General features: G+C 32.1%; 1 protein-coding gene and 1 long non-coding RNA gene across 3 annotated transcripts in view; one reads left to right on the forward strand and one right to left on the reverse strand.

Annotated features, from left to right (window-relative positions):
• Positions 1-22595, forward strand: part of LOC143073198 (zwei Ig domain protein zig-8-like) — an 87446-nt gene that overhangs the window by 46465 nt on the left and 18386 nt on the right. For both annotated transcript variants that reach the window (XR_012977425.1, XM_076248552.1), the window contains exons 3-4: positions 5599-5723; positions 11417-11627. Coding sequence is in view for 1 of the 2 variants with exons in the window: in XM_076248552.1 (XP_076104667.1) it covers positions 5599-5723; positions 11417-11627 (336 nt within the window). In the remaining variant the exon portion in view is untranslated. The remainder of the gene's footprint in view (positions 1-5598; positions 5724-11416; positions 11628-22595) is intronic.
• On the reverse strand, positions 14353-17450 carry LOC143073197 (uncharacterized). The gene is made up of 3 exons (XR_012977424.1): positions 17330-17450; positions 15150-15237; positions 14353-14515 (listed from the first exon to the last, which is right to left on the reverse strand). It is a non-coding gene; the product is annotated as an uncharacterized LOC143073197 (long non-coding RNA).

Below are 22595 nucleotides of genomic sequence, written 5' to 3' on the forward strand. Positions count from 1 at the left end.
TTTGACTGTTATGTGATAACTATTATTTCAGTTTGTTTCATGTCGAAACTCGTTATAACAATTGTAATCATTGTTTTCCATAAAGACGAATCAAGATAAACTAAAGTTGAAATAATTCATAAAACCAAAAGCATTTGAGAAGGGTTTTCATTAAATATAAATTGTATATATCAATTATTTTAAAATATGAAACAACCCTGCATACTTGTAAATAAGTTTATCAGCGTCTTTCTAACGATTTGTAATTAAATGCTTCTCACAATTCATAGACTTTCGTCTTAATATAGCCATTACAAGAAACAAATATTGCAATACCTAAGACGAAGTCTGCTGATATGGTATAAAAGTTTAAATAACAGATAACAAAAATTAAGCACAACAGTGTTACAAGTTGAGAAAATATTTCGTGACAGATTAAAAAATGAATAAACCAGGTTTTATTATCTGAGTAAAAGATAGCGTCAGCGTGTTGTAAAATAGCTAATTTAAATATTAACCCCGAAACACTATCAATGGTTTCATTCGGAATCTTGTCTCCAACCTTGGCTACTCCTGGGACGAATATAAAACTATGTAAACCGAGTCTTTGTTGAAGGATGTACGGTTGCCTTTATACATCTACTTCGTTTGAACATTGGTGGATATACAGTTGTTGTCATATCTTATCTCCTTATTTTCAGAAGTATATATCGATACAAACAAGTTTAATCCTGATAGTTGCTTAGTTTCTTCTTACATGTGTCTAAATAGCGTACAACATCAACCAACTTACAAAATACACTGCACATGTGTCTAAATAGCGTACAACATCAACCAACTTACAAAATACACTGCTAAATTCCATGTGACAAACATTAAAATATTTTAATAAGACACACTTAACAGCCACACACCTTCGTATACAATGGTTTGATAGAATACTGATTAAAAAGAATATAATTGTATGCATGTATCACACCCACTTATTTAGGACCAAAATGACCATTTGATATAAACTGTTCTTTTTAATAGTTTGTTTACACTGATCTATAAATTAATTGGGAATGTTCAATCATTCTGTCAATCTTCAGACATATTCAATACAGTAAATTAAGTAATATTCAAACATCTCGTCTGCTAGTCAATTTAGATTTCAGAAGTTGTTACAATGTATTGATAAAATAAATACCAAACAATAAATACTGGATTGTCTGACACTGTTTTAAACATAACTTGATAGACTGCATGTAAACACATGTGAACGGTACTTTATTTGATCTCCAATAACATAGAATTTAAAAACTGACTTTAAACACTATATATATATCGAGAAGTGTTGAATTACGTCTTTTTGTGCAATGCATATTATATGTTATTCAGGTCTCAGACAGGGTATATACTGTGACATTCCCGGCTTAGAGTTTATATCCCCTGAGCCGAAGGCGAAGGGGATATAAGCCCTAAGCCGGGAATGTCACAGTATATACCCTTTCTGAGACCTGAATTACACATATATTACGGATTACCCCTGACTTAATGTTATTTTCCAGTGCAGGTATTTGTTGACAACATATATATAAGTTGAAAAACCCATCCTGATATGTTCGGCATACGTGAAGGATTTTCTAATTTGCTGTGAACATAATTTTATCGTGTATGTAATAATTTATAATAACACTTTTAACATTAAATTTAAGTATCAAAAGTGTTAATTGCGTGATTTTGTATCAAAAATGTATTATTGACTGAAGCACGTCATTATTTTCCCTCTGTGAGCCTCCGACAGTCTGATAGCTTTTGACTACGTCACATAGCAACCGGTGTTATGATGACGTTTTTGAGGTTCCAATTGGGGACAACAACGTCGTATATACCCCGGCAGTTTCCTGAATATATACTGACATCTCTGTGTTTTTATCCAATCACAAACCTCGACACATTTGTAATCCGTAATATTAGTTATTATAGTTATATTAAGTTACATAATTCGAATTGATGTAATTAGTGCATCAATGTTAGAAGAATAAGCATGTGTTACACTTTTAAAAGTATTTTAATGCCCATATTCCAAGACATTCTTGTTATAGTTCTGTGGTCAGTAGAGTGAGTACTGCAACACACCTTTGCAATTGTAACTACAATAGTAATAATTGTTAAACTAATGTGTTGTCTATCCAGAAGTTATACAACATTAATTTTTTGTCACTCAGGAATCAGAAAACGCCAGTTAACTATGTTGTCTGAAATCTCTACATGTCTGCATTGACAATTTATCTTGTACTATAATCAATCTAAAAACCAAAGATATGCCAAAAATGTGCCTTTCCACTACTGATACTCTTAACAAACAATGCCTTATTGCACGAGACAAACAACATAGTGTCAAAATGAGTTGTAAACATGTACTATGATTACTGATTAATCTCACAGAAGTCATTTTCCATTCTTTTTTTCACTACTTGTGCCAAGTGAAATAACCAGGTAATATAGGTTGGTAGTAGTCTTTGTTTTGGTTAATTAACAATACATATTTTTTGTAGAAGATAGTCGTCAGTGATTGGAACCGTACAATCACAGGTACTGAAAGATTTATTATATTAGCTTCAGTCAAATAACGACTGTCAGCCAAAACGAACGATTAACTGGTGTTAATGTAACTTCTAACATCGTGTTTACCCTTGTTTCTGTTTTTGTTTCTGTTTTTTTGTGTTAGGGGTATATTCAGTACATTTATATGTACCGATCCAAGATTTACATTTGCTTAATAAAACACAATACTTGTACATTTTGTGGTAAACCCGTCTTTAATTCGTGTTATATATGCCAAGGCTGTGTTTAAATCTTACTGTTTCTTTGTGCATATCCGAATTAAGTATACAGTTAAAACTGGGACAGCTGTACAAAGAGCTGTACAATCACAAATTTCCATAACTCGAGTTAATACTCTATTTAAAAAATGTATCATATTTAAATTATAAAAAATGTAATCTAAATATCATTGTCATTACATGAACATACTTGGAAACGAGTAACATTCATGAAACTTAGTCACGTTCTTAATATGTTGGACGGGATTCCACATCAATACATTCACAAATCTTTATTTAGATAATGTAATATACTTCAGACTTTATTTGCATATTGTTCAAATTAGCATTCCCGTTTCAGACTGAATTTCTTTTAATAGCGTGCTTCCCGTTTTAGACTGAATTTCATTTAATATGTCATTAGTTATGTAACTTATGTACCACAATTTGATTGTAATACGACAATTTATTTGTTAGTTTTTATGTGAACCATGGTGATATTTTTATGATTCCTCTTCGGTTCAGTTAATATGATAATGGATATCTTAGTGCTGTTCGAGGTTGCACAATTGCATAGATAAATGTAACACCTGTGTGTCGTTTGCATCCGAAAACCTCTTTTCTTATATTGTCAAATTCGCAACAACAAAAGAGCGGTTTAATTCATTTTTTGTCAGGTACAACGTGCACGTGTACTCTCATTATTCTATGAGAGTCATCTACTTACCTGTATCTTTTGTATTCCGCTATTTAGGACATGCTCCATGTTAACTGATGTTTTGTTAGAACCTTGTTTTATTCCAAATATGCTCGAAATATTAGACACTGTACCTTAAGCCCTGGTCACAACGAACCCACAACACATCGATGCAGCGCCATGACATGAAATTTGGTCAAATCGCGGGTCATCTGTGGTCTTCGTAAGACAATCGTACGACAGTCGCACGATATTTTGAGCATTGTGGCGTTGTCGTGTGTCGTGGTACGAAAATTGAACATGCACCTTTTTTGCTCTACGATTTTTTGTCGTGTCACTGTCTTGTGGCTGTCGTGAAAGTGTCTTACAACCGTCGTGCGATAAACACATGGTCGTGAGTATCAACATAAGCCATTTTAATCAAACAATCGTCGCACGACTGTCGTATGGCAAGCTCACGACTGTCGCAAGACACTCGTGATACAGGCGCACGATTGTCTCACGAATACAAAATTTCGTACGATGCTCGCACAACATTGATTTTCTGTCGTACGACAGTGGTACGTTTGTTGGCCAACATATTTCCGTTTATTTAGAAGAATACAATTCGGGGGAATGAATGTTTGGAAAATCATACCGTCTACCGTTTAAAGGGGATGGCTATTCCATCAGAACGATTATGCTTGGCACTGCTGAATAGCCGCCTTCCAGGACTCCAACAAGGTCAAAATATGGTTCAGTAAGCGTTGATTCAAGCCCGTGAACAGTAAAGGAACCAGTGAGACGCCCGAAGTTGGTTTGGTAAGCCATGGATCGAACGGCGCCTGATGTTTGTGCAGTAAAGTACACTGATACAAGAGTTGTAGCGGGAATCTGCCGGTGATTTCGTTGTATTCATACATATGGAGCTTGGCATGTTTCAAGAGCTTTCTCTGAGAGTCGCATCACAGTGACACAACAGTCATACGACAGTGACACGACAGTAAAACGCCCATCCCATGACATGGAAACCTGAAAAATAGCTCCAAACAACTGACGATTGTCGCACGATTATCGCACGACTGTCACACGACCGACTTGCGACAAACCCACGACAGTACAATTACAATTCTTTTTTTCTGACTTGTACCTATCGTGGAACCATCGTTGACATGTCGTAACTGATGTGATCACTCGAAATATTGTTTTGACATTTTGCACGACAGTGCCACGACAACTATTTTATAGATCTCCTACGACAAAAAATCGTACGGTCTGTTGTGACCGGGGCTTAAGTACAATGTATTACAGCAATTATTGATGCATATGACAGCTAGATCAAATTAAACTTTCTGAAAATTAAAATGGTAATAAGGGCTGATATTTACAGAAACTATGATAACAGTTAAATAAATAGACTAATTGAATGATTTCTTAGAAGACAACCAACGCGTCTCAAAAACAAACTTAAACAGGTAAATAAAACTTAATTTTGAGTTGTCTACTTCCTCGTTTCTTAAGCTAATAACTGAGTTAAAAAAACACAGAAAAAACATGATATATTCAATTATGTATGGGTGGAGATGATTAATTTAGTTTTACGCAATTTCTAATTATTTTATGTACAGATATAGATCACCTCTTAGGTCTTAAGAAATTAGGACCATGAATAAATCATCAGTGATCGTCTCGATTTTACGGTGATTTGTTTTTTTTATCAAGTATAACAACATATAAGCTGAGCTCTGCTATCATTTCCCAAGTCAACTTTTTTCTATATATTTGAAACAGAAACGATATTCCATTTGAAAACGTATTTTGGGAAAGAACCACAAGACGTTCGTTACAATTTAAGATTACCATACGCCCATATACAACTGATTAAGAAACGGTTATGAAATTGACACAAGCAAACAAGATGTTTGCCAATATTCATTTCATTTTTATTTCGATACATAAATTTCTGTAAATTGAAGTGCACAACTTTGAATATGTAATAATTTATTATCTTCACATGTGTATTTATTACAAACATTTTTCGAGTGTTTATATTGTTGGTTACTACGTATTACCAATTTCAGACGCAGAGGGTAAGTTCATTGATTTATCACATTGACATTATTGTTCTCTTTTCAGTGTGGAGTGTCACATCAATGGCGACAATAAAACCTGTTTTCAATAAAACTCCAGTTAATGTAACATTTTACCGTGGCGAAACAGCGACTTTACCATGTTCTGTTAGTAATCTGGGCTCCAGTAGTGTAAGTATAGCATTACAGCCCTTTTTTTAGTAATTTTAAAAAGCTCAAATGTGTCTCTGAAATTTGATAGGAGTTATTTACCTTTTCTGTTTTGTGTTTAATAAATAGCAAATTGGTGAAGATAACAACATGTTAGTTTCTTCAAAGTACAAATTTGTTCAGCTTTACAACCGAATTTGATTATAAATAACAGATGTCAAAGTCAACGAAATTTACTAGAACCAAATCTTCAATCATTGTTCTTCTATGACTTATAATTCAGAACATGCCTTTTTGTTTAATTTTATGAAAAAAAAACAATAATTCACTAATTGTCTTACATGTACTAAATATTTAGTTGTTTGTCAGTAAGTTATTGATTATAGCTTATCTCAGGGGAACAGGCTTCTTTCAGATATACAAGAGATCCTCCAGAAAACATTTATTTCATTGACTTTGATTATATCTTATTTTATCACAAGTTTGTCTGTATTCATTGATCTAGCGTTTTATTATATTTTAAATGTTGAATTCGTAACCTGCAATCTTATTTCAAAACCCATTGATTTATTCGATTTACTAAATCATTTAAATGACTTGACGCCTATCTCCTTCCGCCATAATAAAGGCAAATGTATGTAAAACGTCTATTTTTTTTACTTGAAATTACACCAACCATAATACAATAGGTATTGGGTGTTTCTGCAAGGTCAGCGTGAAGCAAATTTGAGCAAAAGATTTTTTTTCGAACATGATATTGTGTCGAAGTTCTTTGATGCATACATGTCTTGTGAGAAAGAAATTGTTTGCGTGTTCTCGTCCCGAATATGTATGTACAACAAATTCATTCTGCAATATATGGACACCTTCCTTTTGGTCCTAATCTGTATTCATGTAGCATCTTTTAAACTGTGCCACAGAAGCATCATATGGGTATATGCCCCAAAACATATTTAGAACAACATACAACATGTAAATGCAATCAGATCTTAGTAAGTTGTTGTTTTGTTGTTCGATGAAGTTCCTTTTGGTTTTGAACTCTTCCAATTGTTTTATTATGATTTCTCAAACTTTTGGTCTCGATAGTCCATAACAGTCTTTCAACAAATATTAATATGATCCAATGTAACGACATATTTGATTAGATGTCGTCTATTACACGGTTGATGGTCGAGAGATTGGCAACGACACTGAGGAATTACAATAGTTTTTTCCCTGACATTTCACATGTTTTATTTTGAACATTCATGAGTATTGCATGAAAAAAGGAATGAAAGTACCGTGTTTGAATATTTGTGACTGTCATTTTTTTTATTTGACAACGGTAACTCTATGAAAACAGTCGTGTTATTTTAAGTATGCTCACTGAAACTTGCATCATACGTTCATAATCATGCTATTTTATACCCATTCCAACATACTAGCATATCAAACTAGTTACCACAGACAATAATTTGTCTTATGTTATGCATAAGGAATAAGCTATAATGATTTACAGCTTCATTAATATAAATGATCTAATAGTCATGAGATCAGACACCTTTAATTGTTAATAATGTATATCTAACAAACAAACAAAATAGTAATGTGTGGCTTTGGTAAAATATAATTAACAAGACAATAAGTGCTTGTTAATTTGTGTATTCTTGTTTTTGTTATGATCTTTCATACTGGTAATATAGAGTGAAGTGCTTCTCTTTATTTTTTTCTTTGTGTGTTCTTTGTATGTGCCATTTGCCATTACATTGATTGAGATCAAAAGGACCATATTTAGATCTAAAGAAACCTGTTTAACCCCCGCCCGAATTTTCCGTGTTATGATCAGCAACGATTACAAAACCTAATTTGTGGTTGCATTTTATCATTATATATTAATAATAATAGTTTAAATTTGTTAGTAAAGTTTTCTGTTTGCCTTAGCTTTCTGTTGACCATAACGTGATTTTCTTCGATGTATGGTTTTGCTTGTCACCTTGGTATCTTGTCCTTTTTAAATGTTTATTGGTGCATTTCTTGGACTATTGGATGTTGATTTTATTCTGCGTTGTTGGGTTTTTACACACAAACAACAAATCTTACTGAAATAAGCAACGTCCTGTCGGAAAGGAAATGATTGTTTCTCGGTTTCGAACATTTTTAAAAGTTAAATGTCCTTTTAAATGAGACGTTATGTCGCTTAGTCGGGCGCCAAACTCCACATGGTCGCAGGACGCATTTGACAACGTTTTTTGTTGTATTTCAGTGTTTCTGTTGTTTCATTGTTTTCCTCTTATAGTTGATGTTTTTCCCTCGGTTTAATTTGTAACCCGGATTTGTTTTCTCTCAATCGATTTATGAGTTTCGAACAGCGATATACTAATGTTGCCTTTATTTGAAGCCATTAATAACTTCAATAACCACTCATCTTTGCATTAACATCTATATATCTATGATTTTTCTTTATATAGTTGAATTTATCAATTAAAAACTGTGGCTTAATATCGACTGAATGTGATTTTTTTTGGTAACTAAGTTCATTTGAGGTAAAAATGTTGTTCCTAGATTTACAATATTATACAATGACGTGTATTTTTTTTTATCCCTCTCCCACCTCTTTTAATAACGCTACATGACCTGAGCACAGTACTTTCAGTATGTTACCTTTCGATCCAGTATATAGCAATGAAAAGTCTATGATCTGTTTAGGGAGCCCCTACTATCAAAACAAAATCGAATTATAAACAAAATAGCCGATGTCCAGTGGGATTATATGATCAATATAAAAGATATATCATTTAATGCTGATAAGGGAATTGAGGAGGAGCCGATGCAAATGTGTGATGTATAGGGTGCGAATATGACAAACGGCCCGTGTTATATGCAAAGTACACCCCGAATAGCTTAAGGAGCAGGATGGGTTCATCATGTTTCAAAGTGGTTGTGAATACAAAAGCTGAATGGGAAGACAATTGGCCTACCCTATCACTGGCTATATACCCTTCCCCAGAGAGCAGAACTTTTTTAGGGGTACGGGATTTTCATATTTTGTTAAGGTTAAAACAAGAAAACTCGATTCGAACTGCCCTTTCTAACCTATATGCTAAAGATATGAATTGACTGAATGTTTTGAAGAAAAGTAGATTCAAACGTGAGATATTCCGTAAATGTCCAGGTATGTGTCAATGTGGCTTCAGAACATGTTATTGTATTGAGTTAACGTTGTAAAAGTTTGTGTGTGTGTGTATGATATAGGGGTTTGTCCAAAATGAAACTATTAAATTTTAGTTGAAAATACAAATTTTAACTTGTTGACTCTTTTTGTAGACTCTTCATTCAGTAATGAAGTTTAAAAATGTATAGCCCGTCTAACTGTAAAATGATATAATGTTTCATGGCATAGAATCACTGAAAAATCCTCGGTTATCAACTAATAATCAGTTTGAAAACCTGATTGCATCTTCTGGAATCCATAATGCAGCCATGTATGAAATTCTAATCTGACAGCCTGACACTTTGCGTAGGGATGTCATACTGAGTTATTACTTGTGAAATACATTTATATTTGTTTTTGTTTTTTATTTATCAAAATTAAATCCTTGACATTTAGTTTTTGAAGTTAATAACTAGATTACTTTTATAGTGTCAATAAATTAAACCCGTTTAACCGATGTCACAGAAGATATGCTTTTCTAAATTATTATTTTCACGCCCAATTGCCACTTCAAAATGGTTGCGTTTAACGTAATCATAGCTGTTAATATTACGCAATATGATTTCGATACAATTGTATAAATTGTTGACAATATAGCCAGTGTATCCTTCGCTTACATTTTGACACATAATGAAAAAGGCAACGATCTCACGATGACGAATTACCTATCAGAACTATAGATGTTCTCAAATCCTAGTACCCGTAATATAAATGAGAATACAGGCTTTGTTGATGTTATCAGTATGATGCATCAAACTTACAGGCATTGTCAATACAGTGCTTAATTTCTAATGAGTGTTTTTTTTAAGATCGGAACAGAATTAAATTGAAAAGTAATGTTTATCCATGACCTATTTCAGATTAATTGCTAAAGTTATTGTATATTATGTTACATTATGATGTAGATTTTTTATTTGTTTACTTCCACTTCTATATATGGAAATTCAAACTAGGATAATGAAGAGATTAGATCAAAATAATGTTTTTTAGTATTCACCTTGAAGATTGAAATAAACAATTAATTTCCCCATTGGCGACAATGGTAGCCTTTTTCGAGATACAGACTTTAAAAAGTTGATTTTTTTAACGAAACCTTGCTAGAATCAAAGAAAAGTTATTAGGACAGTATTTTTTGGTCCCAAAAATATAGGTTCGCGTTGCTTTTCTTAGCGTATTTTGTACTTATCTCCCATGCCTATCAATTTTACCCATAAAAATACGTGTCTTGTCCTAGCGTTGAAAAGTCATCTCAGTGCCTTTAGGGCTACGGAATAATTTTTATTTTGCCTTTTGTATAAAGCAGAGTGCACGAAGTCTCCAAAAATAAAAAATAACGGGCGCACATATCGACCAATCAGGATTAGCCATACTCTTAATTCTGAATACCATGTTGTGCTCATAAAATGGCTGCGCCCATAAAATCTAATGGTGTATTGTAACCTGAAACAAAAGTTCTTTGTGGATATTCTGTGAATTGGCAATAACGTATATATTTATATTTATTACATTGGTTGCAATGAATTACATTGATTTCCCAGTTAGATAAAAACCGATAATTTCACATGTGAAATAAACGTGGTTATTTCACTCTCTGACGTCATACAACAATAGGCGTTGTGAAGACGTCGATAACGTCGGATCAAAACAAATTGTGAATGCGTAGGAAAAAGATATAGTTCCTTACATTTTCTTCATTAATTTCATAAAAAAAAGCCATTTACCAATGTAATAAAAAGAATAACTAATCGCCGTATTTGAATATCAAAAATAAGACAACTTGTGACCGAACGCCGCTATGGATTAAACTCGTGCTGCGCACTCGTTTAATCCATGCGTCGTTCGGTCACGCGTTGTCTTATTTTTGATATTCAAATACGGCGATTAGTTATACTATAATTATATATATCATGTTACATCTATAATCCAAAGAATCAGCGTTCTACGCCTTTTTCATGATAGAAGTTCCTACCACGTCTAATTTTGAATTGACGTTCTTTCTAAAACAAATCTTTTAACATTACTTAGCCTTCATTATGTCGATGTGCTGTAAATGTGTCTACGACAGTAATCTAAATAAGAAACGAGATTCTAACAACCAATAGAATGAGTTTTAGATCTAGAGACCAAGGACGAAGATTAATAAATGGTATTGACAACAAAACTTTATAAAAAGTAAAGTTGTTTCCGACCATGAAAAATAGTAAAACAAAAATACTGATCTCAAATACATATTTAAAAAGAGGAATTCCATAAAAGTTTACAAAAATAAAAAGTTGTCAATCAACTGACCGAGTAAATATAACAGCTATCATAATCCTGACTTGGTACAGGCATTTTCCGAAGAAATGGTGAGTTAAATCTAAATGTTAAAACTGCTACGTTATTTGTAACGAGAACAATTAAATAGTGTTATTGTTCATGTACCAGAGATGGTTTGATTAGTCCACTTTTAATTACTTCAAACTATTTGTTTTCTTTTACTTGTTCTTTGAATTATGAATTCACTTTCAATTTTCTTTAATAGGTCGTATGGAAGAGAATAGATGAGCCACATGTGTTGACAGTAGGCGAATTTGCTTTTGTTAGTGATCCGAAATTTAGTGTTAAATACATTCCATTCCGAGATGAATGGAATCTAATTATAGATCACGTGGAGCCAAAACATTCCGGTCGTTATGAATGTCAAATAAGCACAAAAGATGATATTGTCAGATATGTTGACCTGAATGTAATAAGTAAGTATTAAGACCATTCTAAAGGAAATAATACACCAACGTCATAATTACGTACGGTTTTTTGCTGTGCACGGTTTTACTATTGCTTTGGTATTTTGTCCATTATTTTTACCGAGTTATTCCTCTATATCAATCGTGTTGGGAAATATACATGGAGTTTGTCAGTAACTATAGCTTGTATTACAAGTTGTAAAGATAGCTTCAATTTTCTTTTGTATAGTACCTTTAATTTCTTTCTACATAAAGATAGTATGTAAGATGGTTTTTAAACAACAGAAAATATACAATATTGGCATCATATATACTTGAAAAGTACCATCAAGTTGAACATGTATACATAAAGTTATATAAGAGGTATATTTGGGCGGGAATAGTCAATAACATAAACTCATAAACGGATAAAATTATCTCATTAAAAAAATCCACACAAAATTGTTGATGATGCAAACAAAGTTGAATGAATGATCTTATATCTCATCTTAATTATATATGGTACAGCTGATCTTATATCTCATCTCAATTATATATGGTACAGCTGATCTTATATCTCATCTCAATTATATATGGTACAGCTGATCTTATATCTCATCACAATTATATATGGTACAGCTGATCTTATATCTCATCTCAATTATATATGGTAGAGCTGATCTTATATCTCATCTCAATTATATTTGGTACAGCTGATCTTATATCTCATCTCAATTATATATGGTACAGCTGATCTTATATCTCATCTCAATTATATATGGTACAAAGTTTCATTATGAAAATAAAAGCGCTATTGGGTATGCGTAACAGGAAGCTGTGCGTGCAATATGCCAGGAAGACTATCCTTCGAAATAATTGCCATGCTTGCCGAGCAAAACAACCAACGCATTTGTCAGAACTGTTTGAAGTTTAAAGTATTTAATTATTCTTTAGGTTGTAAAAGATATGAAATATTATTAAATGTTTGTGTGATTTAAACGTAATCAATAGAGATGATTGAAAACAATACTAGTTTAGATAATTAACACTGTGCGGGACAAATTTGCCATTCCGGTATCGGCAAATCTGACTTTGTCGGTTTACAAGATATCAAAAAAAAAATTTGCCCAGTGATAGATTATTGAAAAATTAAAAAAATGCCATATGTCCCAACTTGTCACTGTTGTCACTCTTGTCACTGCAGCTGATTAAAAGTACATTTCCCATGGGAAATTTGATAATTCCCATGGGAATATTAGAATTTCCCATGGGAACATTGGAAGTTCCCATGGGAAAAATTACTTTTCCCATGGGAAGTTTAGAGTTCCCATAGGAACTTTAAAGTTCCCATGGGAAAAGATGAATACAAAAAGTTCCCATGGGAATTAATTCTTCCCATGGGAACAAATTTTCTTCCCATGGGAACAATTTTTCTTCCCATGGGAACAATATTTCTTCCCATGGGAACAAATCTTCTTCCCATGGGAACAATTTTTCTTCCCATGGGAACAATTTTTTTTTCACATAGGAAAATTTTTTCTTCCCATGGGAACATACTATATTACAATACAAACATTATTTAACATTTGAATTTTTTTCTTCAGAAAAATTACAATTTGTTGCAAATACTGGATATATGAGAATAAAAGAGAATATACTTCTGCCTTAGCTGGATGGAAAGCTGTAGGGCATAACACATTTTTGGAACCTTGTAAAACATCTCAGAAAAGCAGATTTGTCTCCGGGACAAGTTTGAAATTCCGCTGAGTGCAAAAGTTGTTCACCTTAATTTTTGGAGTTAAGTCAAAATGAAGTTTATAACTTGGTTGGTATTGGTTCCCTGATATTTGTCCTAAAATTGTTTGGCTCTAGCACCACTGTTGAAAAAGTTATGCCCCTTTTTTCAACAATTTCCTTAAAGGAAAAAGATTTTTCCTCAAAGGGAAATTGTTTTTTCCTCAAGGGAAATTGTTTTTTCAAGGGAAAAAGATTTCCTTCAAGACAACAAATTTCCTCTAATGAAATCATTGTTCTTCAAATTTCCTCTAAAGAAATTTCTGAACATCAAATTTCCCTTATTTGTTCTTGTTAAACATTTCTTCGCTATACCATGTATACAAACAGTATGAATATAATTATTACAAGACTGTATAGTTGATGCAAATGATATTCAAAACTTTCATAAATGTTTGACTCAACATTTTCATGACATTGAAAATTGATAAAGTCTGACTGTTAAGATATAGGTATTGTTCATACTTTTTATAAAATTTAACTATGATTTATAAATTTTTTTTATAGCAAATGATTCTGTAATTGTTTCAATGCAATACATTAATAAGCAACCAATTTGAATGTCATACCATTTGTGGTGTTCTAAAGAATTTGTTTATATATTTGCAGATTAAATAATAAAATATACACTTTTCATGTTATTTTAAATTAAAATTTTCTTCTGTTTCAGCTTCAATCCACTACGTAAGAATTCAGTGAATACATTATTCCATTCATTTAACATTTTCCTTCAATTCTAAGAGAAAACATTTTTGCAAATTGTTCTTCAATGATCTTCTTCCGTATATTTGATATGAGGGAGCGATGTAAATGAGTGGATAAAACTGGTGTTCCTTTTTTCAACAACAAAATAGTATTTGTTCTGCATTCTCCTTTCTTTCGAATAATATATATAATATGTTGTTGCTTTTATGCAATAGTGTTTTTGTGTATCTTTGATAGAACTCCATTTTGTTTATTGGCATTATCATGTGATAATGATGAAATTTCCTGTTTCTTTTTTGCAGGAAAGCACACATTCCAGTTCAAATTAATCCAATTATGCACTTTGTAAATAAATTTCAACTTTAAGTTTCCTCTTCAGTAATGACCTATTGATCATGAAAACCAAGATGTCTGATCACCTATAAATACACAAAATAAACAAATAAAATGTTATAAATGGAGAGAGAAACAGCAATAAATGTTTTTCATATGTATCTTTCTTTATTAAAATTCATTAAGTAAACTTGAACCTTGCGAAAAATAATTAGCTGTGATGTAGACTAGAAAGTATAAAACGCAAAATAAAGTAGTCGCGAAAAATTAGTTGATTTACATTAGTCCAGTCTGTGTTTTCAGGAAATTTACATCATAGGTTGCCATATTCCTATTGTGCCTGTCCAAAGTTCAGAGCCTGTAGTTTTTGTAAGTTTAGTCTGACACTAAAATTTAGTGGTTGTTGTTGTTGTTCATGTTGTTGTTTCATACCGATTATATTTATTTTTTGTAATTTATTTTGTAATAAACTAGGCAATTAGTTTTACAGTTTGGACATGTTGGATTGTTTCAATTTTTCATCTTTGGGTTTTAGCTGCCTACTTTGACTATAGGGTATGGATTTTCTCATTATTGAAGGTCGTCACAGGCCTACAATTGCTTTCTTAAAGCCATGATAGTTTTCATATTTAATATACCACATCTTTTAATTTTTATAGTAATCATGATTATCATCTTTCAAGTTCAACAACTTTAAAAAATAAATAAAAGTGGCCTTACCATTTAGGTTTAGTTTGCTTCTGCAAATTTTAAATTGCCTATCATTTCTGCTGTTTATAATTTCTCTGTATCTTCTATAGTTCTTGTCCTATACATAAAAGAGTAAAAGTTATTATTGAATGGCATCTTGCATCAATATTTTTTTTTGCTGTTTAATGTACATGATGTATATTAATGTATGTTTAATAAGAAGAGTGCACACGCTGAAATGTCTCGCCTTCCTTTACTAATCATTGATAATATGTTGATAGTCCTAAGTATAAAGCTTTATCACCATGATCACAACTGTCACATAAACTTAACATTAACCAAGATAAATAAATAAAGACTAATGAACCATGAGAATGAGGTCAATGTCAGATGAACCATGCCAGGCAGACATATACAGCTAACAAGGCTTCAATGCAACAATTATAGTTGACCCATTACTTATAGTTTTAGAAAAATAGACCAAATCACAAAAAACACTGATCAATGAACCGTGAAAATGAGATCAAGGTCAAATAAAACCTGTGCCACTGACATATAGATCATAAAATATTTCTATACACCAAATACAGTTGACCTATGGCTTATAGTATTTAATAGATAAAGACAAAACTCAAAAACTTAATTTTGACCACTGAACCATGAAAACGAGGTCAAGGTCAGATGACATCATCCCACTAGACATGTACACCTTACAATCATTTCATACAACAAATATAGTAGACCTATTGCATATAGTATGAGAAAAACAGACCAAAACACAAAAACTTAACTATAACCACTGAACCATGAAACTTGTCATAAATAGCATAGACACCTCTTAGTTTTGAGAACAACATGTGTTAATTGTGCAAGTATAATCATTGATAAATCATGCACAAGATTGACTTTTAAAAAAAAGCCTATTGAAATTTTCTGAAAATATTGCATGCATTTATCAATATGACCAATTTTAAGAAATGCGCAAAGATGTGAGATGATTTATATAATTGTAATTTAAGGAATTTACAGTAAAGGCTTTCATCCCCACTGCATTTTGTACTTTTCCCACGTCAGGAGCCAGAAGTTATGGCCTTTGTGACCTTTGTATGATTTTTATTTTGGTTTCTTTTTTAATATCAAAGAGTTTAATATGACGTCCATTATCACTCAACTAGTATACATTTTTGTTTAATGGCAAGCTAAAGCATGCCTCACAGGCAGGGATCCAGGAGGGTCTGAGGGTTTGACATGTTGGAACCCCCCTTTCTACATTGTTCTTTATTGGACGATCAATGCATTTGAATTTTAAAATTAACACCATTCGAACGTAAATATATTTCAAAATTAAGATGCTGCTATGTAAAATCCCAGTAGAGCTGGGAAGATGGTATAAGTCATTCCAAAAGAAGAAAGGACATGCAATCTGTGTTTAACTGCAATTGGCAATGAATTCCATTATTTATTTGAATGCAATTCTTTATTAGTTAAAAAATATCAGAAATCAGCATATTCCAGAGTACTATGTGAAATATCCTCGAGAAATATCAGAATTAAGCAAAAATGAAAGGACTAACTGTCATTGACAAATATTAACTTATGATTTAAAAATGTGTCTATATTCATTTCAAAGTTAACTAAAATATTATAATGTTAAAATATTATAATATAAAGTAATTTTCCATATATTTTATTTCTAATTTGTTTTTTTTTTTTTTTAATTGTATGTGATTGTATTTTGTAATTTACCTCTTGTTTCACATGTCAATGTGACGGAGTGTTTTTCAAATAAAGCATATTGTATTGTATTGTATTGAATGGGGACATGTAGTTGGACCCCCCCCCCCCCATATTTGTCTTTGGTTAGGAACCCCTCCTCGGGTTGTGGGATTTTCTCGTTGCATTGAAGACCCATTGGTGCCCTTTGGCTGCTATCTGCTCTTTGGTCTTTTGATACATTCCCCATTTACATTTCGATTTTATATTAAGTTCTATTATAAATGTTAGACTTCTTGTTGATTTGGTTTCACATTTCGGCTTCGTCAGAGGAAAGCGTTCCAGAAATAAAATATCCTTGCAAGACGTCATAATTATTTGGACTAGATTTTCACCACCATCAACATTGTAAAGCTTGTCTCACTGTGGAAGAAATGAGTTTGGCGCGTTTACAAAAATATAATTGTCTGTGCTGACAGGGGAGTGTGTGTGCATACCATTATTTAAATTTTCTAAACCTTCTTTTTCAATATTTTGTGCATTTCTTGGTAATATACTGTTAGACCTCGAGTGCTGCTTTACAAAAACGATCAACTTACAAGTAATGTAGGGGAAGGAAACTAGCTAAAAAGACCAAAAATAAGCCACAACTAATGGGGTCTCATTGGGGGTTCTGTTCACGGATCTCGCTTTATAGACTAGTTACTATTTATTTTTTTTAGATTCCCGCATCCCGCTTACACTATGTAAGTAAACAATTCTAATATTTTTGTAATTTCCTATGTCCCGCTAAACTTCTTTTCCAGTTTTCACGGCACAATAATTTGACTATTAGTGACACTAAGTACTGTGGTATTTTCACGGTACTTTACCAATAACAGAATAAGGCCATATATTTCGGTGTGTAGAAATACCGCAAAGGAATTCTTAATGGCGCTGACTAAGAAGAAAGTTTTTGCATTAAGGACACTAAAACGATGTTTTAAGATCACAGAGAATATGGATATATAGGAGGATATGATTAAATACCTCATATCTGTAAAGTTAGGTATCAATAGATATTGTAATTTTGAAGTTAAATGACTTTTTAATCAACGCGTGCCACTCGGCACGTGACCAATGGCTTATTGCAAATTCACTAATCATCATGTTCAATCAACCCAATACACAATTGTCTTTTTATCGTTACTTATTGATTAATTAATGGTTGTTGTTGAATAAACCTAACGGTTTAGCGTGGTAAAATTTCAAGTTTATGAAAGAAAAAAAAAAAAAAAATTTTTTTGTTTTAAAACTTTGCCTTTGTTATATTTTGTTTTTAAGGAAATTGCTATGCAAGCTTTCTTTAAAATTAAAGAACCCTATTTTGAGATACAAATTGAGACAAAAATGCTTTTGAGATTTCGTTTCCTTGTTAACAACACAAGAGTTTACATATATTATCATTATACCATGAATGAGTGACATATGCATGAGAGTATGTGGTGTCCGTGGGGTTCTTCAAAATCCGATTACAGAAGTAATATAGAAAAACTCCAAGAGGTAAAATTATATTACGTTTTAAAAAGAGACTATAAATCATAACTGTCTCCTATGAACATTAACTCTAAAACTGATGTCAATGCTTTTTTTAACAATTCATCTTTATTTCAACAATTGAAGATGAATACCATTTTATTTTATAATGTAATAAGCATCGTGATGTAAGAAATATAATTCACAATGTGCAGGCGCGAATCTAGAGCTTGAAGCGGAGGTTTGGGGGAGGGGGTACGTGATAAATGTTTAGAATACTAGAGAAGTTTTCTTGTTATATAAAACCATATGTTTTTCAATAAATGGCAAACTTTTGTTCATCCGGCATATGGTTACTCTAAAAAACTTTTGATTAGTTTAATCAGAGACATATAATATGACATTGTATTATATGTCTCTGGTTTAATTATTTGATTACAGATCGTATCTACCCGTTTTGCAATTGCTGTATCACCCTAAATGAGGCTAATAAAGATATGTATAATAAAATATAGAGGTAGCAGTCTTGGATTGTCTTAATTAAATCCTTTGATCCTCTACTTATCATCAAGTTACCCTCTGGCCAATGTAATTATGACTTGTGTATATTTAAAGAAGTTACTATATATATCGTTATTCTCATAAAGCAAATGCATTACATCGGTACAGAGATAACAAATGCAACAATAAATATTTACAATATGTACAAAACAAGCGAGAGAGGTTACAAAAGTTACAAGCCAGGAGTACAAGCACGGGCCGACAAACACAAGTATTTATATTTTCTATAAAAAAAAACAAAGCTTCTTCAGAACTGGTTTTCTTGTACTTGACATAACTTCAGAGAATTTAACTGTATTTTGCCGTTTTGTAAAATATGCAGTTAAAAACTCTTTTCGTTTTTGATTGAAAAATTTGCATTCAAATATAAAATGATATTCGTCACCTATTTGTCGATTGTTACATAGACTGCAAAAGCGGTTTTCTCTGATTACGTTTTGCCATCTTCCTGTTTCAATCGGCAACTTAGTATTAGTCGATTGAAATCGACAAAAAACAATAGCGTCTTTGAAGTCCAAAATATTAAAATATTCTTCAATTTCAATTGCAAGTTTTTCTTAAAAATTTTGTAGTTTATACCTTTTGACGAATTTTGAATGAGGGAATTCCAGTTCTGAATATATTGATCTAGTAGCAATCTCTGCTTTATGACAGTTTTTAACCATTCTTTATTAAGAAAATTGTGTGACTCCCATATGTTTTAGAAACCACAATCTTGAAATATTTTTTGTATAAACAAGATCCATTTTATCTAGTTATTATGTAGCGACAACGTGTCACCCTATTCAATATATAGTAAAGATTAAAAATGAAAAATCAGAATATATTTTAATATAAAATTTGTAGAACAGAAGTTAAGTATCCCATAAAACATAATGAATCATTATACATGCAGAGACCAAAGCAGCAAAGATATAGTCAATAGAATCTATTTGCATTTGCCTATGTTCTATCCTTATAAAACCTTGCTGTGAGGCATGGTCCCTGACATCAGAAAAATGAATGAAGTATTGGCAACTGGACGTTAAGCAACCAAATATAAATCCTCACTTTTCCGTGAAGTGTTCACAATTATTTGTCTTTTTAAAATTAAAAGGATTAAAAATTACCAAACTGAAAAGAGTTGAAAATACTTTATTACTTTAGAAGTAAAAATTATAACAGACAGAATAAATACGGCAGAAACAAACAAATGGGAAAAAAATAGAGAACAATTTGAAATACCATATATACATGTTTAAACAGTATACTAGCAGATTATGAACGGGTCAAGGTTGAGCGAACGTGAATTTCTACCTATTACACTAAAAAGGTGACAATCAATTTTTTGAGGCACGTGTCGAATACACATTAGATAACTTTCTAATTAAAAAAGGTATAATTGTAAAATTTAAAATTATGAATTTTTACAAAGTCTATTTTTATATTCCATGTCCTTTGTAACAGTTGTATCATTCCATCAGGTCCTTAGTGCACATTTTTGTTCTTAGTGCACTAAGGGGGTCCTTTGCGGTATTACTACGGACCCCATATATTTGAAGCTGTTCAAAATACTGTACATTATAGGTACGTGTATCAGATTGAACAATAATTGTCATATATATAAAAAGAATAAGTTATCTGGTATGAAATATGTCTGCACTGGAACGATAATATATATATTATAGCCAGTCAAGGTCGTTAAAAACTTCCATTTGTTGTTGTCCACTGAAAATAAGCTCTTGAATACACGAATCCCCGTTTTATTAATGCCAAATTTATTTGTTAGTATTTCCTGAGACTACTATTTTATAGAAGTCTCAGGTATTTCTTATTCTTTTTCTTATGATTTTATCATATTTTTTTTGTGAAATTCTCTGTGTGGTTGAACATGAAATTGCCTCCGATGCTACAAAGAAAATTTGTTTAATGTCAAATGTTGCAATATATGCTAAGTATTACACGTGGACAGGATGTTCCCCAAAAAATAAGTTATACACACCCCGAGGGTACACGCTAGACGTGTCATATGGAAAATTACTGGGTCACCTGTAAGATGGTATTCAGCCATGCAACTAATCAGGTTACTTAACTGACCATGTCACTTCAATTTAAAGTTTATCGGTAGATCAAAATGATAAATTCGTTTTAATTAAACATTTCAGATCTAAAGGATTTATCATTATAATGAAGTGAAATAATTAAACCATATCGTATTATTTTCAAAAGATTATTTATTTTCATATTTTTTTTTATCTATGCCGGGAAAGAATTGAAAACTGTATTTATAATTTTTAAATTTATTTTATAAAAAAATCCGTGTAGGTCTCATGAAATGGAACCCACGCATTCCTACTTAAGATTTATAAAGGAGTAGGTTCAGTAAGACCCCTTTTCGGCCCCAAAATATAGCAGTTTTACTAAATTGTATAGTACTAGAACCGAACACCTGTTTTGGGATATATATACATATAGTTAATTTACCGTAAATAACTGCGAGAAAATGAATAATACACAAGTTGATTATTGTCTCTTCTCTGCTTATTAATTTGCATGCAATATTTTCTCTGATTTACTTGTGAGATCACCGACACTAATAATAATTACCTAAAAAAAATAGGTGCTCCGTACTGGGAAGATCATATCGGATCCTATCAATTTATTGGTTCCATTCCCCCAATTAAATGAGTCTAAACGTCTCCTTAGAAAAAATGCCTTGCAATGCGTCTGAACTACTAAGTACTTCCATATAATTTCGAAAACAGATAATAATCTATTTCACTGGATGAGATTGAGCTGACGGATTTTTAAATGGAAATGTATTAATTTTTATTTATAGCACAAGTTTTACAAGGCAAGATTATTCACCCTTTTCGCCCTACAAATCAAATGGTTGCCTCCTTACACCTACACGAGCTAAAACATATACATATGAACATTTGATATCATTTATTTTGTGTGACAACTCTTCACCAATGACCTGAGTGAAAGGTTGACATGGGCAGATCCAGAAATTTCCATTTTTTTAATTTTTTGTTGTTTGTTTTTTTTTTGGGGGGGGGGGGGGGGCAGAGGGGGATGCTTGCTCCAGTCATGCTTCAGTGATTCCCTATATAATCAACAAAATATTTCACACCAAAAAGGGGGGGGGCGGGGCTTTCTCCTTAATAAGAAATCTCTGTTTTCAGGCATAGGCTCATATAAATTTGCCTTTTGAAGAACTGAAATAAATATGAAACGGCTAATGAGTTTTCAGATGCTTTACATTAAAATACATCATGTACATACATGTGACATACACAATTATATATAAATGTAGAATCAAATCTTGATAAATGTATGTAGTTGAAATTGTTAGCTTTAAACATTAAAAAAATGAACTCCCAAAGTTTAAACACAATTAAGAATGACCATGTACATGATGTAGTCTGTAATGTATGCCATTGCCATGAAGCTAGATCATTGTAGGTAGACTATCATCTATTCCCTTAAATCTTTGTCCCCAGTCACCCCAAGTTTGATTTAAATTAGGGAGCTACCATTTGATTTTTATGGGGGGCTATTATGAAATTTGAAAAAAATAGGCAGAACAGGAGTTTTGAGAGAAAAAAAAGGCAGGATGAGACACTAGCAAAAAAAAAAGTCAGGACGACAATTTAGGTAAAAAAAGTCAGGATAAACTAAAAAAAGAAAGACAGGAACGAACAG

This window comes from Mytilus galloprovincialis, chromosome 4 (assembly GCF_965363235.1).
Source record: "Mytilus galloprovincialis chromosome 4, xbMytGall1.hap1.1, whole genome shotgun sequence".
Classification (NCBI taxonomy): domain Eukaryota; kingdom Metazoa; phylum Mollusca; class Bivalvia; order Mytilida; family Mytilidae; genus Mytilus; species Mytilus galloprovincialis.